The following is a 14,897-nucleotide window of genomic DNA, read 5'->3' as shown; positions in this document are numbered from 1 at the left end:
GGATCCATCTGGAGCAGGGCCACATGATGCTGCTTCCAGGTGAGCACTGAGGTGAGGAGAGGTCGGAGCAGGCGGAGCCTCCGGGATCTCCAGCTGTGCCAGCACCTCCAATATGGAGCTGCAAACCCCAGTGTCCCTCCACTGTGACAGCCACATCCTCTCCTGAAATTCCTGGGATGTGGTAGCTCCACCCTGTTGTCCTCAGAGTTATGGGAGCTCACTGGTGGCCATCCCTGTGTCCCTCACTCATCCCTAAGGATCTCTGCCATAGCCTGCTCCCAACACTTCACCACAAGCACATCTCCCAGGGCACCTCTTCAGGCCCCCACTGTGATCCCATAACATCCCGAAACCTCCTGCCAGGGATGAGCACTCCAGGAGCGTGGGAGTCCTCCCCCTGCTCCTTTGCCTCCCTCTTGGCCAAAAAAACCCTGGGCTATAAATCACAGGATGCCTTTGGCAAACACTCGCCCCAGAGGCCATCAGGAAACTTGTCTTCATCCCAAGTTTCGGTGTTGGGATCCACGATCAAAGCAGCAAATAGGGTGCTCGGCCAATTTTTGTGACTCAGCCTGTCCAAGGAAAGTCCGACCCCAGCAGGTTTCCCTCAGACCTCCAAACTCCAGGAGCTCCTCTGTGGTGGAAGAGGAGCCCAGGAGCCATCCAGAAAGGATGAGAAGCCCTCTGTAGACAGCGGGATGCTGCGCTGCCCTATTTTCTGAGGGTGCTGAGGCTGTGGCACAGGGTGCCCAGAGAAGCTGTGGCTGCCCCATCCCTGGAAGTGTTCCAGGCCAGGTTGGACAGGGCTTGGAGCAAGCTGGGCTAGTGGAAGGTGCCCCTGCCCATGGCAAGAGGGTGGAACTGGATGAGGTTTAAGGTCCTTCCAACCCAAACCATTCCAGGATTCCTTTGCTTCCTTGAAGTCACCTTGAGGAGGGCGAGATAAGCGCGGTGACGTGAGAGGTGCGTCGGGGCCGGAGGGGAGATGTGGCTGCCCACCAGAAATAAAGGACCTTCCTCTGCTCCAGGACAGTGGGATCTGCACAAATCCAGGGATATCAGGGCAGGGACAAAGAATGTCCCACCGCCCGGAGCTTCCATGCAGCCGGGCTCTTACCAAAGCCAGCTTAGGTGATTAATTAGAAGCTAATACTGCTCCATAGTCACGAGATCCCAACGGCACCGGCATTCCCTCCCCCTCCCAAGTGGGGATTAGCGGGAAGCCACCAAAGAGGGAAGCTCAACACCCACATGGTTCCGCACGGGACAGGCTCCTGCATCTCATCCTGGCCAAGGAGAGATGAAGGAGCCCAGGGAAGCTCTGAGCTCATCCATCCCAAATCTGCCAGGTCCCTGCGTCCCGTCCTCCTCCTGTCCCTGGCGTTGTCACCCTGCTCTCCCACCATGTCACCGCTCCACTTTCCAACCCTTCCCTGGGAAAAGAGCTGTGGCGATCCCAAAAAAACCCCAACCTCTGCCTGAAGAACAAGAAGTTAAACCCTCAGCACCCTCCTCGTGAGCAGAGCCGGGCAGGCTGAGGCCCCCGGACATGTGAGAATGTCAGGAATCCCAATGTTTGGACTGGTTTTCTCTGCCTTCCCCAAACCTCCAAACACGTCCCAGCGGAGGTGCTTCCCGCCCCGCCGCCTCCTCCCTGCTCCCACTGGCTTGTCCCTCCTGCTGGCACCTTCCCGGCTCCTTGTCCCGGTTTTGGGTGCTCCCAGAGGTGGGCACAGGGCCATAGGGCTTGGAAAGAGTTAACGGAGCCTGGCCTCCGTGAATTGTCATATTTACAGGTCTGAGGGATTTAACCCGGAATTCTCCTGGAGTGATAGGCTGAGAAGTTTATGGAATTTCTATTTATAACAGTCCCCCCTCCCTCTTCAATTCCTACTCTGTTGCCTGTCTTCAAATCACCCCTAATCCTGGCCTGGGTCACCTGGGGGTGGGAGGAAGGGAGAGAGCTGGAGAACTTCATCCCGGGATGCGCTAACACGAACCAGATGTGGGAAGCTGGAGATGACGACGAGGTCAGCGCTCCGCAGGGGCTGGGGAACATCAGCCAAGGGTGGGGGGACACCGGGGGGGGAGGAGGAGTAGGAGGAGGAGAAGAGGCTGTGCCAAGCCCAGAGCTTCCCAGTGCCATTGGAGCCACGTACCGGAGAATTTTCAGGGAAAACTGAGGCATGGAACAGCCCGGGAGGTGATAAAATATCCAAACTGGTGTAGGGTGGAATAGGATCAGGAGACCCCAGGAGCTGCCGGTTCCATGTGGTCCCTTCTCCTAGTGGTCCTCCAGTGGGATACATGGATGAGCAGGATGCACAGCACGAAGCTCCACCAGGAATCACCTGGGATGCCGCAGCAGTCCCAGTGCCCGCCGAGGCGGAGAGCTGCGGCACATCCCTGGGCTCATCCCTGTGTCCATGCAGCAGGACTTGGTTGTGCAATCCCCAAGCCAGGCTGCAGCATCGGCACATTCCCGGGGCCCCGCGCCGCTCCTCACCCCCTTCTCCCTCCTGCCGTGTTTATCCTTCGGCCCGGGGGGATTGGCTGCCGGCCTCGCCGCGAGCACCAGGAATCTGGGCCGTGGCAAACAAACCAAACACCGCCTAAGCCCGGGGAGCCGCGGGGCCAGCGCTCGGCTTCGGAGCTTCTTCCCATCCTGGACGGCTCTGCCACGCAGGGAGAAGCCTCTCCAGCTGGGAATAGCGTCCCTCCCATGCCTGCCTCCACGGAAAACCCAGAGACTTGGGCCGCACAGCTGGACACAGCTGCTTCCATAAGGAACAGCAGGATGATGTCCCTACTGCCCCACGTGCCCAACCCTGGGCTGCTCCCATCCCCTCCAGTGACCCTGGAGGAGCCCCTGGCTCCCCCTGAATCCCGGCCCAGCATTCCTGATTAATTAATGCTCTTTATTACCTGACTGGGATGATAACCAGCCCCCAAAAGGGGCTCCTGTAACCTGAGTGGGACACGGAGCCAGCGCTCCCACAGCTCCCCAAAGACCACCCGGGAGTGAAGTCCTGGCTGTCCAAGGCATTTCCAAGGGATCCCAGGCCTTTTCCCTGAACCACAGCCCCTCCTCACCCCATTACTGTCATCCTTTGCCCCACCCCCCAGGAATGTCATCCTTGAGCAGTTTCCTTTGGATTAGGACACCTTTCCTCCCTGCACATCCCAACCCCGCCTGTGTCCCTTCCCATCACAAAAGGTGGGACTGCCCCAGGCAATGCTGAGGTTCAGCCACCCCCTGTGTCCCATCCTGGGGACATTCCCTTGCCAGCCCATCCCCAAGGACAGCCCTGTCCCTCCAAAGCAATGGGGCAACTCCTGCATCCCCTGTTTTGTGCTGGAGCAGAAAACCCAAGGTCCACATTCCACCGAATTCCATGCCAAAAACACAGCCAAGGATGAGCTCTGGGATCCGTGGGATAAGATCCCAAGGAAAACACCAAACTGAGGGCTAAGGATTTGGGGATTCGTGAGAATTTGGGTGCCATGGAATTAAAATGAATTGATGAACAGAGCAATGGATATGGGCTTGGAACAGACACATCCCACCAAACCTTCTCCACGGAGGGGCCAGGATTGTTCCCAGCCCACCTGCACCTGACCCTCTCCTTCCTGGGAGTTCTTGGTGAGCTCCCAGCCAACATCCCTGCTCCCACATCCAACCCCTCTGCATTCCTAGAGAAACGATCCCATGGCAGGCAGGGCAGGATGCAGGAAAAGTAGGGATCAGGGATAGGGATCCAGGCCAGTGGGATTTAGCCAAACCCCCAGACTCAGGGAATAAAGAGCATTACAGGGTGTCCAGGGAGACTGTGGAGCATCAACCCGGATAACAGTGAGCCAGCTCCAGAGGCAAAACACTCGGAATAATGGACTGGCCTGGTGGGAAGTTCCAGGGTTGGAACTGGATGATCTTTAAGGTGCTTTCCAAGCCAAACCATTCCAGGATTCCCTGAACACCCAGTGTCCAGAGGGAGCAGCATCCCCCTGTTCCCTGGAAAGCTCCCTCTGCTCCTACATGATCCCACAATTCCTTAGCTTACATCCACAGATTAACACATTTGGCAAAAGCACCTTTGGATGAGGTGGACAAGGCCCTGGGAAACACCCCAAGCTCAGGGATAAGGAGATAACACCTTCTCTCCATTCCCATTCCCAAGAGGACAGAGTGTAGGTGGGAGGCATCCCAAGGCACAGGAAGCGTGAGAAGCCAGAGGAAATTTTCCTGCTGTGCCATGGCATGCCATGGGCATGTTCCTTGGGAAGCTCTGCAGGAAAAGGAGGCAGAAAGGATGCTCCTCCCTCCCAAACTTCCCTGAGCCCTCCTTCTGAGCACCTTCTCTCCTCCAACCCTCCTGGAATTTCCCCATCTCCCATCTCCCCTCACCAGAGCCGTTCTCCCTCCTGCATCCCTTTCTCCTGGCAGCTCCCCACCCTTGTCCTGGCCTTTCCCCCACCCTTGCCAGCTGTGAACCTTGGCATGGATGGAGCCATTGTCCTGGGAGAACGGGGGCCGCGGAGGAGGAGGGGAAGGTGTGAGAGGGGACACAGAGGCGCGTTTGTCCCTGTCCCCGCGGCCGTCAATGCCGCGCTTGTCCATTCATGCTCTCCGAGGGCAGGAACAGCGGCTCCATTTGGGAGGCTCCAAGGTGCCTGCCCAGGGGGGCACATTGCCCTGTTTGTTTGGAGACAACGCCTTTATCTCCCTTCCCGGGATGAGGGTGTTGGAGCAGGGACAACAGGACCGGAGGAGGCCACTTCATCTGGCGGCTCGCGCTGCACAAGGCCGGGGCCTCATCCCTGGGGACAACAGGGATGGGGAAAAGCTCCTGAGGATCCCTTCTGCTGAGATGCCTCACCTGACCTTGTTTCATCCAGATTGCAACTTTGGGGGGACAGGAGGGACATTTTCCATAGGATAACACGACGTGGATGAGCTCCTGGACGCTGCCATGGTGGTGAAGGTCCATGTCCATATCCCACACCATTCCCTCAGAGTGAATTACCCCCAGAACGGATAAAAAATTAATAATGTTAATTAGCAGCTACATACCAGCACCAAGCAGAGACTTGATCCAGCTGCCCAGAACTTTCCCATGCTCGGCAGTGACCGGGAGAGGGAACACTCAGGGAAGCACAAGGAGCTGACAAAGTAGATGGCAGAGTTGTGTTCCTGCTGCTCTGCTACTTCCAAGGAAAGAACTCAGGGATGCATCCCTGGACACTGACCTCGCTGCAGGGCAACCCTGTGGAAAAGCTCTTAGGGAATTTGGAGATCCAGGATGAGCCACGATCAGCCCAATTCTAAGACATCCACACCACACACACGGGGAACTCAGGATAACTCAGGATTTAGGGCGGTGCTGCCTCTCCTGGAGGCTCCCCCCCAGCACGAAACAATCCTTAGGGAGGGAGATCAAGAATGGAACAGCACCAGGATCCAGGAGCAGAGGCAGCCAAGCATCGCCGGGAACACCGCGTCCAGATCGGGCACATCATTCCCTCCCTTCCAACTGGGAGGCACCAAGGTCTGTCCAGGCTGGACAACCTCCAGAGGAGACTGGGAGGAAAAAGCAGAGCCATTTATCTAGATGGGACTTTTTCCAGGGCTTGGGAAGGGCCATCCCAAGTTTTGTGCAACCACCACGGATCTTTCACGAGGAGGAGCACTGGATCACCAGGGTTTTCCTGCTGCTCACAGAGCTGGGACGTTTGCTCCGGAATTGTCTCCCAAGAAAATCACAAAGCCATGTGGCACAAAGCTCCTAAGGAGGATCCCACTTTTCCCAGGATCTAACACGACCAAGAGAAGTGGGACAGGTCCAGGGCTGTCATTTCTGCCTCCATGATCCCATGGCAGGGGGTGGAATTGGATGGTCCTTAAGGTCCCCCTTTCAACCCAAACCATTCTGGGATTTTACGCAATTGAACTCATTATTGAAACCCCAAAATTCCCTAGGGATTACTTCCATGCCGGCTCTTCCCACATCCACTTTTCACAGCGAACTGAGGTTTCTCCTTTTTGAAAAAAAACCTTGTTTGACTTTTCTGACCAACTCTGAGCCGTCTTGGAACATATTTCCTGCTCCAGGGATTTAGCAAACACTTCCCAGACAATACAGCCGAGATACCAAACGCGCTGCTTGGATCCCGTCCATCCCGCGTGCTCCCTGGGTGCTCCCGGGATCACTTCAAAGCGCTGGGCTGGCTGGAGAGGCCCAAATCCAGAGGGAAGGTGCCTGGCACGCTGCTCGAGGATGTGGCATGGGGAGGAGAGGACAAGGAGGTCGCTTGGGAAGGCAGGAATGAGTTGTCTCCAAATTAAATACCAGGCACAAGGATTTTCCTAGCAGAGACCCTCAGGAAGGGACCTGGGCCAAAAACATTCCAGGGAGACCTTCTTGCTCTCCACAACTCCCTGACAGGAACCAGGTGGGGGTCAGGCTCTGCTCCCAAGAAACACGGAACAGGACAAAAGGAAATGGCCTCAAATTGTAGCAGTAGAGGTTTAGGCTGGATATTAGGGAAAATTCTTTCATGGAAAGGGCTGTAAAGCGCTGGAACAGGTTCCAGTGGTGGAGTCCCCATCCCTGGAGGGATTTAAAATCCGTGTGGATGTGGCACTTGGGGATAGTGGTGGTCTTGGTAGTGCTGGAGGAATGGTTGGGCTTGATCACTGAAGGCTTTTCCAACCTAAATGATTCCATGATCTCTGCCCACGTGGGGTGAAAGAAATTCCCAAGATTCCCGGCCTCTTGTTTCTGTTCAATCGCCTGTTCAAGGGATTATATGGATACAAGAAAGGAAGAGGTGGCAAAGCCTTTTTCTCCTGGCAAAACAGGGATGGTAACCTCAATCTCATGGATAAACTCTGTGGCAGTGGGAAAAAACCTTGGGAGTTCATCCCTGCTGCAACACAACCGGCAATGGGGGAAAAACACCTTAACGACATGAGAATGGGGAATGGTTGGACTCCATCATCCTGCAGGGTTTTCCAACTTAAATCCAACTTTTTACAGGTTGGAAATCCTGTAAAAATCCCTCTCGGTGATCACTCCTGGCCTGTTGCATCCACAGACGCCCCTTGGATGTCCAGAGCCACACTCCGTGTGCTTAAAAACCAGGTAGTAGGAAAGGTCCCTACCTTGACATTCCACAGCCCATCCCGTTGGACTGGGTTGAGTTTGTCCAGGTCCTCTTCCTGAGAACACCGGCACAACTTCCAGCAGCCAAGCTCCTCATCCCAGGCTGGGAAAGCTGTTCCCAGCCTGCCGGTCCTCACAGGGCTGTTTCCCTGTATCCTTTTGGCTCCTCAACACCGTGAGGTCGAGTTGTGGAACATCATTTACCACCCGGCATGGGTTGGCTTGGAAGGGACCTTAAGGATCATCCAGTCCCACCTTCTCCATGGGCAGGGACACCTCCCACTAGTCCAGGCTGCTCCAAGCCCCGTCCAATCCGAGCTTGGCCTTCACTACACATCCAGCTCTCCATTCCAACACCCCTTTCCAAAAACTGCATTAGAACAAGACAGGACAGAGGGGACACGGACAGGTAGGATTCCCCCCTGCCCAGACCTCCTCGGATTTTGGGATGGATGGGATCTCATCCGGGAAAACCCCATTTCTGTTCAGGAGAGGAGCATTGACCGCATTATCAGCAAGCAGCCAACTGCAAAATGGTTTGATAGCTCTTACAAGGCTCCGTTTTCCACGTTTTCCTTTACTTAAGCAGGTGTTTTATTCCCAGTGAAGTCAAAGCGCCCTTTTTAGTGCTTCCATGTATCAATGACCATAAACCCTGGCTTGTCATAACACAGGAGATTAGCCAAGATCCAGCAGGCTGATAAGATGCTTGCTTCCCTGTTTATCTGGATTTCGAGCAATCGGCACTTGGGATTAAAAGTCATAAATGATGTGGATGTCCCAATCCCTGGAAGTGTCCAAGGCCAGGTTGGATGGGGCTTGGAGCAACCTGGGATAGTGGAAGGTGCCCCTGCCCATGGAACAACACAGGATTTAAGGTCCCTTCCAACCCAAACCATTCCAGAATTCTGTAAATCAATGGAAGAAACCTCCAGTTCTCTGGAAATCCCACCTGAGTCTTCCACAAATCCTGTTCCATGCCCATCCCATGCCCTCTGCACTGTCTCCTCCCCACCAAACTGCTTGGGTAGGAAAACCAGAACAACTTGCCACTCCATAGCAAAGTTGGGGTGATACCAAAGACTCTATGGAAAAAAACCGGAAAATCCAAACAACCCCACCCTGGGGTTAATGTCTGGTACTCACACCCAGGCTGGATCCGAGCACACCGAGGCTGTTTAGAACTCCAGCCTTGGCTTTTCCAACCAGTTCTCCTCCCCACCACCCCAAAACCCAGGGAAATCCACAAGTGTTCGCTCTCATTCCACAACAATTCCGCCTGCTCCGTTAGCAGCCAGGCCTGGCCACTCTTCCCACATTTCCCTCTCCCTGTTTGGAGTAACTGCCCCAAAGCAGCCAAAGTTCAGTGAGATAAGTGGTGGACGCTGAGTGTCACGTTACATTTTCCCTCGGGAAGGAGGCCTTTCCTCCAAACATGCCTTGAACGCGCTCCAGGTGCCGCTGGAAGCTGGTAGGAGTGCGGGATCCTGGGCTGCCACATCATCCACCACCACCGGATCAGGGAGAAGATGCCATGGATGGGGGTGGAACTGGATGATCTTTAATGTTCCTTCCAACCTAAAGCATTCCATGATTCCACGTCCTTCTGTGCAGGAAGAATGGGGAGAAGGAAGGTGTGCTGGATAAGCAGGGGCATGCCAAGCATGCCAGTTCGGGTGGAATAAAAGGATATATCCATGAAAATTTAAGTGGGAGCCATCGGATAGCCAAGAGTGATGTCCAATCATGGAATCTTGGAGTAGTTTGGGTTGGGAGGGATCTTAAAGCTCATCCAAGCTCCATTCCCTGCCATGGGCAGGGACACCTTCCACTAGCCCAGCTTGCTCCAAACCCTGTCCAACTTGGCCTTGGACACTTCCAGGGATCAATCCACCCTGCACTTCTGAGCTCCCATTTTCCCTCCACAGCAGCAGGACACCTCCCCTGCTCTCTGCCACTGTCTCATCCCTGTCTGTCCATCCCTAGTCCTGGTATCCCTCTGGAATGCCCCATGCTGAGGGTTGTCTCTCCTGAATGATGCTGGAGCATGGGATGGGCACCCGGAAAGCGCCGGCTCGGCCCCAAAAGCCACGAGGCCGTTCCTGTCTGTGTCTCCAGCCACAGCTGCTCCCTTGTCCTCTGGCACGGCACACGCTGGTTAATCATTCCTCAGGCACATTCAGTGTCCCGGGATTCTTATCGGAGAGTGCAAAGTCCAATCAGCGACACCACTGGGAAGAGGCAGGAGGGTTCCCCGGCAAGGGCGGCCAAGCTGTGCCGGAACAACGCCATCCCCAGGCTGGGATACAGGGGAGGGATGCCAAGGCATGGGCTGGGAAGCGCTGAGGGTTCACTTGCACCTTCCTAGCACAGCTCCCAGCTCCACATCATGGAGTTCTGGAATGGCTTGGGGTGGAAGCAACTGTAAGGATCATCCACCCCCTGCCATCGGCAGGGACACCTTCCACTACCCCAGGCTGCTCCAAGCCCCGTCCAACCTGGCCTTGGATACTTCCAGGGACAAACAGCTTCTCTGGGCAAGCTGTTCCACCACCCTCACCACCAGATCACTCCAGCCGTTCCCACCAGGAGGAATCCATGAGGCCCCTAACCAGGAGAGGGAAAGCAGAGCAGGATCCCATCTCTCTTCTTTGAAATAACCATGCCCAGGAGCCATTTAATTCCCTCTTTCTGGCAGCTGGGATGACTCTGTCCTGGAAGGGCCCTCGCTGAGAAGGGTGAGGGAGCGGAGGGAAACCTGCCCATCCAGCATCCCAAGGCTACTCCTTGACCAAGACTCATTTCCCATATCCCTGCATGCAGGAGCCCTTCCACGCCCCATCCCACGCACGGGCCCAGCCGGATCTCTGTGTCACCGTTTCCATCCTGGGCACACCTCCAGCATGACTCCCTCGAACCCGCCCTGACTGCCACCTCTTCCTGAAGCTTCTCCCTGTCTGCGTCCAGGCATTGCTCCCAGGGCACCAAACTATGGAAGGGGCATTATCCAGGACGTTATCCAGGCAAAGTTCCTCCTCACGGAGCCTTGTGCTGACATCACCTTTCCAAATTCCAACCCGCCCTTTATCGGACTTTAGGGATCCACCCTCCCATGAACAGCTCTCTGGCCTTACTTCACCTGGATGTCTCCTGCTCTTTTCCCAGGATAAAGGAGTTGTGGGATCCAGGATAAAGGAGTTTTGGGGAAATTGGAGGGAGAAGCGCCAGCACAACCATCACAAGACCATGCCAGAAGCAGCAGCGTTTGGCACCAGCCTTTCCCTGAGGAGCGGGCGAGGATGAATCCTTTGGTTGAAGACTCCAGGAATCTCCTGCTGGGATGGACATGGCAGCTTGCCCCCAGTGTCCAGGAATGCCACCTGGGTGTGGTGATGAGCTCAAGGGAATGTTTTTGTCTCTTCCTTGCTCTGCTCAGGCCCTGGGATGGAGCTGGACTCAGCAGCATCCTCATGGCACCTGACCAAGCCAGGTGGGCAGGGAAGCTTCCAACAGAGGGAAGAGAGAGGAGAACCAGGGAACAATCCCACTGGGAAGAGAGATGGAGAGGCAGAGGGGAAAGCAAGGCAAGCCACGGAAGGGCTGGGGGGTCCATGCCGTTACCTGCTCGGATCCAGCGCATCCTGAGCATGGTGAGAGCCGATGTCAAGCTCCCGCCGTATCCCTGCTCTCTCCCTGTGTCATTATTCCCTGAGCTCAGCTCCTCCAGCTCCCGGGGCTGCCGCTGCCTGCTGGTTTTTCTATTCCCTCCGGGAAGAGTGGGAGGGCCGGGGAGGCGGCCGGGCGGCCGCTGCTCCGCGCTGGGATTTGGGACCGCGAGGGGATTACCCGCAGGGATGGTCATGTGTTTGTGCTGTACCAGCTTCCCCGGGCCCACTCCGGCACGGGCTGACTCCCGGCTCCCAAAGAACTCCGGGCAAAGCCTCTTACCTTCCCACGGCACCAGCCAGGCCCCGCAGCGACTGTCACCTGCGCCGCCACCGCGTCCCCGAGCTGCTCCTCCCGCGGCCGGGAGCCCCCCAGCAGGCGTCACGCTGGGCTTTTCCAAGGTGTTCTCCCCTTGCCACGGCAGCTCCGCGTGGGAAAGGCTCTCTCCAGCATCAGGGCTTGGAGATGGATTTGGGGGCAGGCAGAGGGTGAAGACTGAGCAGGAAGCCCCAAAACAGCCATTTTTTGAAGGCATTCCAAGAAAAGTGATGTCCTGATCCATGTAGTTGCATTTCTATGTCAAGCCCAGGAACCTAAAACACGGGACACCAGGATAGACCCAGCCCCCCCAGGCTCTGCTGTCCTCCTGCCCATTCTGCTCCCAGTTTCTGGCCTCAAGACATCCCAAAGCAACAGGAAGACTTGGGATTCTCGTGGATACACTGGTTTACACTAGCAGTAGTCTGACCAGCAAATTCCTTCTCCAGTCATTCCCACCACCACCAAATCCCCCTTATGGCACAGCACGGTGGACAAGGGGCAATCCCAGCTGTCCTGGCGTCACCTCACGGCCTCAGCTCCAGCATTTTATATTCCTTCATCCAAGGAAAACAGGGAAATGCTCCAGACCTCTTCCTGCAGAGCGACACTTCCTCCTCACAGGCGCCAAGTGCTCCATAATCAAAATCACCAGGAGTGTTACCAGCACCAGGAACATGGGAACAGGTTGTCCAGAGAAGTTGTGGATGACAGAGGGCGGGTTTAGGCAGGATACTGGGAAGAAATCCTTCCCTGTGAGGGTGGTGAGGCCCTGGAATGGATTTCCCAGAGCAGCTGTAGCTGCCCCATCCCTGGAAGTGCCCAAGGCCAGGTTGGACAGGGCTTGGAGCAAGTTGGGCTAGTAGAAGGTGTCCCTGCCCATGTGGGACTGGATGATCCTTAAGGTCCCTTCTCCCCCAGACCATTCCAGGATTCCATGAGCATACATCTCCAAATATTCCCATAGGCAAAACCATCCACCCCCGCTCGCCCCGAGCTCAGAGATTCCTGTGCACACACAGCCCCACAACCCCTGCTCCACAGACAACATTCCCAGTGCTCCAGCCACTTGTGCTCCATGAAAACCTGTGGAGCTGCTGGATAATCCTCATGGAAATCTTCCTCTTCTGCTGACCCAACTCTTGTCTTTCCCAGCTCCACCTCGACCCCAAACCCGCCAAACTTCCAGCGCTCGCTCTCCTTTCTCTGCTCCTTTCCCGAATTCCCGCTCCCCAGCCCCCGCCGGCCCCGCTCCGCACATCTTTCCCGCTGTACATTCTTCCCCGAGCCCTTATCTCATAAATTAGCCGGGAGAGGGATCCCAAATAGCTGAGCCGTGGCGTAAGCGTTTCCCTGAGGCAGGGGCGGGCGGGAGCAAGGGAAAGGTTGGGAGCAGGATGCCAGCCAAGGGTCAGATGCTGTCAACTCCCTCCTTTCCCTTCGAATCCAAACACAAACGCTCCAGCAACACTCCCAAACCCATGGAAAGCTCCTTCCCCTCCGCTGCCAGAACCCCCTGGCATCCCACGCTCGCTGCTCCAGGACTTGTGCCTGAGCTCTCCTCTGCAGGATGGTCCTGGGCGCCTCCAAACACACGGATCAACTGTGCTAACACAAACCACGGAGTTTGGGAAGATTCCTGAGTGGGACGGGATGATCCATGATGATCATCCAAGTCCAACTCCTGGCCCTGCACAGGACAATCCCAAAACTTCCACCACGTGCCTGAGAGCACCAGGACAGCAAGGATCTTGCAAACGTGGGAGAAGCCCAGTTTGAGGACACTCAATATGGAAATCCAGGATTGCATTCCCAGCACCTTCATCCCAGGAGAGCGTGAAGTTATTCCCAATCCATCTTCTCCCTCAGAGGCTTTTCCCCAGCCCATCCCAAACACCAGAGCAAAGCCTGCGATCATTCCCATCATTTTTCTGCTTCTCCATCCTCACACGCCTCAGATCTCACCCTCAAAGAGCAGCCAGCCATATTCCAGAGAAATAAGGATATCTGGGAAAACAAAGATCCCTAGGGAAACAAGGATAGCCACAGAAGTAAATAGATCCAGGAAAACAAGGATATCTAGAGAAACAAGGATACCCAGGGAAACAAAGACATCCATGGAAAGAAATATATCCAGGGAAACAAGGATACCCAGGGAAACAAAGGATACCCAGGGAAACAAAGGATATTCAGGAACACAAGGAAATCCTGCCCAAGGAAAACTTAAGGAAATCCAGGCCCATCTCTCACAGCCAGGAAAACCGGAGGCACCAGTCGGACCTAAGATTTTGGGAGCGCTCACTTCCCAAAACAAGCCTGGCTCTGCAGATGGGACCAGCCACCAATTCCAGCCAAATTCCAGGATTTGGAACGACCACAGGCACGGATTCTTCCACAGCTCCACCAGCACAGCCCCCACTCCCAAGAGTCTCCATGAGGAGCCTGGTTAATCCTTGTCTGACACTGGGAAATACCGAGGGCTCAGGGATTCCTCTTAAATTTTCCGGGATTGCTTACAGCAGGCTCAGATCCCGGGATAACCAGAGTCAAGCAAAGGAATGAGAATTCCCAAATTATTCCAGGGTTCTCAGCCTGCAGGAAGAAATCTCTTCAGGGATGAGATGATCTGTGAGAAGAACAAAGTATTTCACTCCAAGAGAAAAAGAGGTTGGAAAATGATTTCCTCAGGATGGGAATCCACTGATAAATTTTAAAGGAGTGATGGGATAATTAATTTATTCCTGTAAATTATTAAATTCCAACAGATCTATTGTTCACCACATCCAGAAACCATTAATTCCTCAGGAGGGCCAGATTCCAGAGTAAATCCAACTCTGTGCCGTGACTTAAGGCCCTGACCTTCACTCCCAAAAAACCAGAGGATCAGTTTGGCCTCAGAATTCCTTGGAGCACCACAATTAAACCAGGCACAAGAGGGAAAAACTGAGCAGCAATTCCTGGTGGTAAAACTTTCTCCTCTTCCCTTCTCCCTCCCCAGCTCCATGTTGGGACAGATGCTCTGGAATAACAGCGGGAAAGCGATCGAGCTGCCCAAACAAAGTTGTGCTCCACGGAATATTCGGCTCAGAGAGGTTTTAAGAAGGATTTTATAGCTGAGGGTAAGAAATATCCTTCAGGCACAGTTTCCTTGATCCTGGATTTTTACAGGGACGGGATGGTTTTGATTCAAGAGAAAGAGAGAAAAAGAGGGAAAAATAAGGAGGGAAAAGGGGGAGAAAGGAGGAAAAATGAGAAAGAGAGAAAGAGAGAGAGAGAAAGAGAGAGAGAAAGGAAAGAAGAGAGGAGGAAAGAAGAGAGGAGGAAAGAAGAGAGGAGGAAAGAAGAGAGGAGGAAAGAAGAGAGGAGGAAAGAAGAGAGGAGGAAAGAAGAGAGGAGGAAAGAAGAGAGGAGGAAAGAAGAGAGGAGGAAAGAAGAGAGGAGGAAAGAAGAGAGGAGGAAAGAAGAGAGGAGGAAAGAAGAGAGGAGGAAAGAAGAGAGGAGGAAAGAAGAGAGGAGGAAAGAAGAGAGGAAGAATCCTGGGATGGTTGAGGTTGTCAGGGACCTCTTGGAGTCATCTTGCTCAAGCAGGATCAGCCCCAGCGCCCGGAAAGAACAGGAAAATAGGAAAAGAAAGAAATCTCCCCACTATAATAAAGATGCTCTGGGAGAGAGGGAGAAATTCCATGTCTCCAACTGAAGAGATGGAGAGCTGGTCCATAATAAATAAAGTTGGGATGCTGAGCCAGGGCT

At 54.7% G+C, this 14,897-nt stretch overlaps 1 protein-coding gene across 4 annotated transcripts in view; it reads right to left on the bottom strand.

The window, feature by feature from the left end:
* The window catches only part of MYRF (myelin regulatory factor), a 44,300-nt gene that overhangs the window by 27,627 nt on the left and 1,776 nt on the right, over window positions 1-14,897 (bottom strand). For 3 of the 4 annotated variants that reach the window (XM_032111751.1, XM_032111753.1, XM_032111752.1), the window contains exon 1: window positions 10,785-10,818. The exons of the other annotated variant lie outside the window; for it this stretch is intronic. In XM_032111751.1, coding sequence (XP_031967642.1) covers window positions 10,785-10,812 — 28 coding nt within the window. In that variant the 5' untranslated portion in view covers window positions 10,813-10,818. Of the gene's footprint in view, window positions 1-10,784; window positions 10,819-14,897 lie in introns of those variants that run through there. 4 annotated transcript variants of the gene reach the window in all.

Source organism: Corvus moneduloides, chromosome 6, assembly GCF_009650955.1.
Source record: "Corvus moneduloides isolate bCorMon1 chromosome 6, bCorMon1.pri, whole genome shotgun sequence".
In the NCBI taxonomy this organism is placed as follows: Eukaryota; Metazoa; Chordata; class Aves; order Passeriformes; family Corvidae; genus Corvus; species Corvus moneduloides.
The sequence above is the reverse complement of the archived record's forward strand: the minus strand, read 5'-3'. Positions and strand labels throughout refer to the sequence as shown.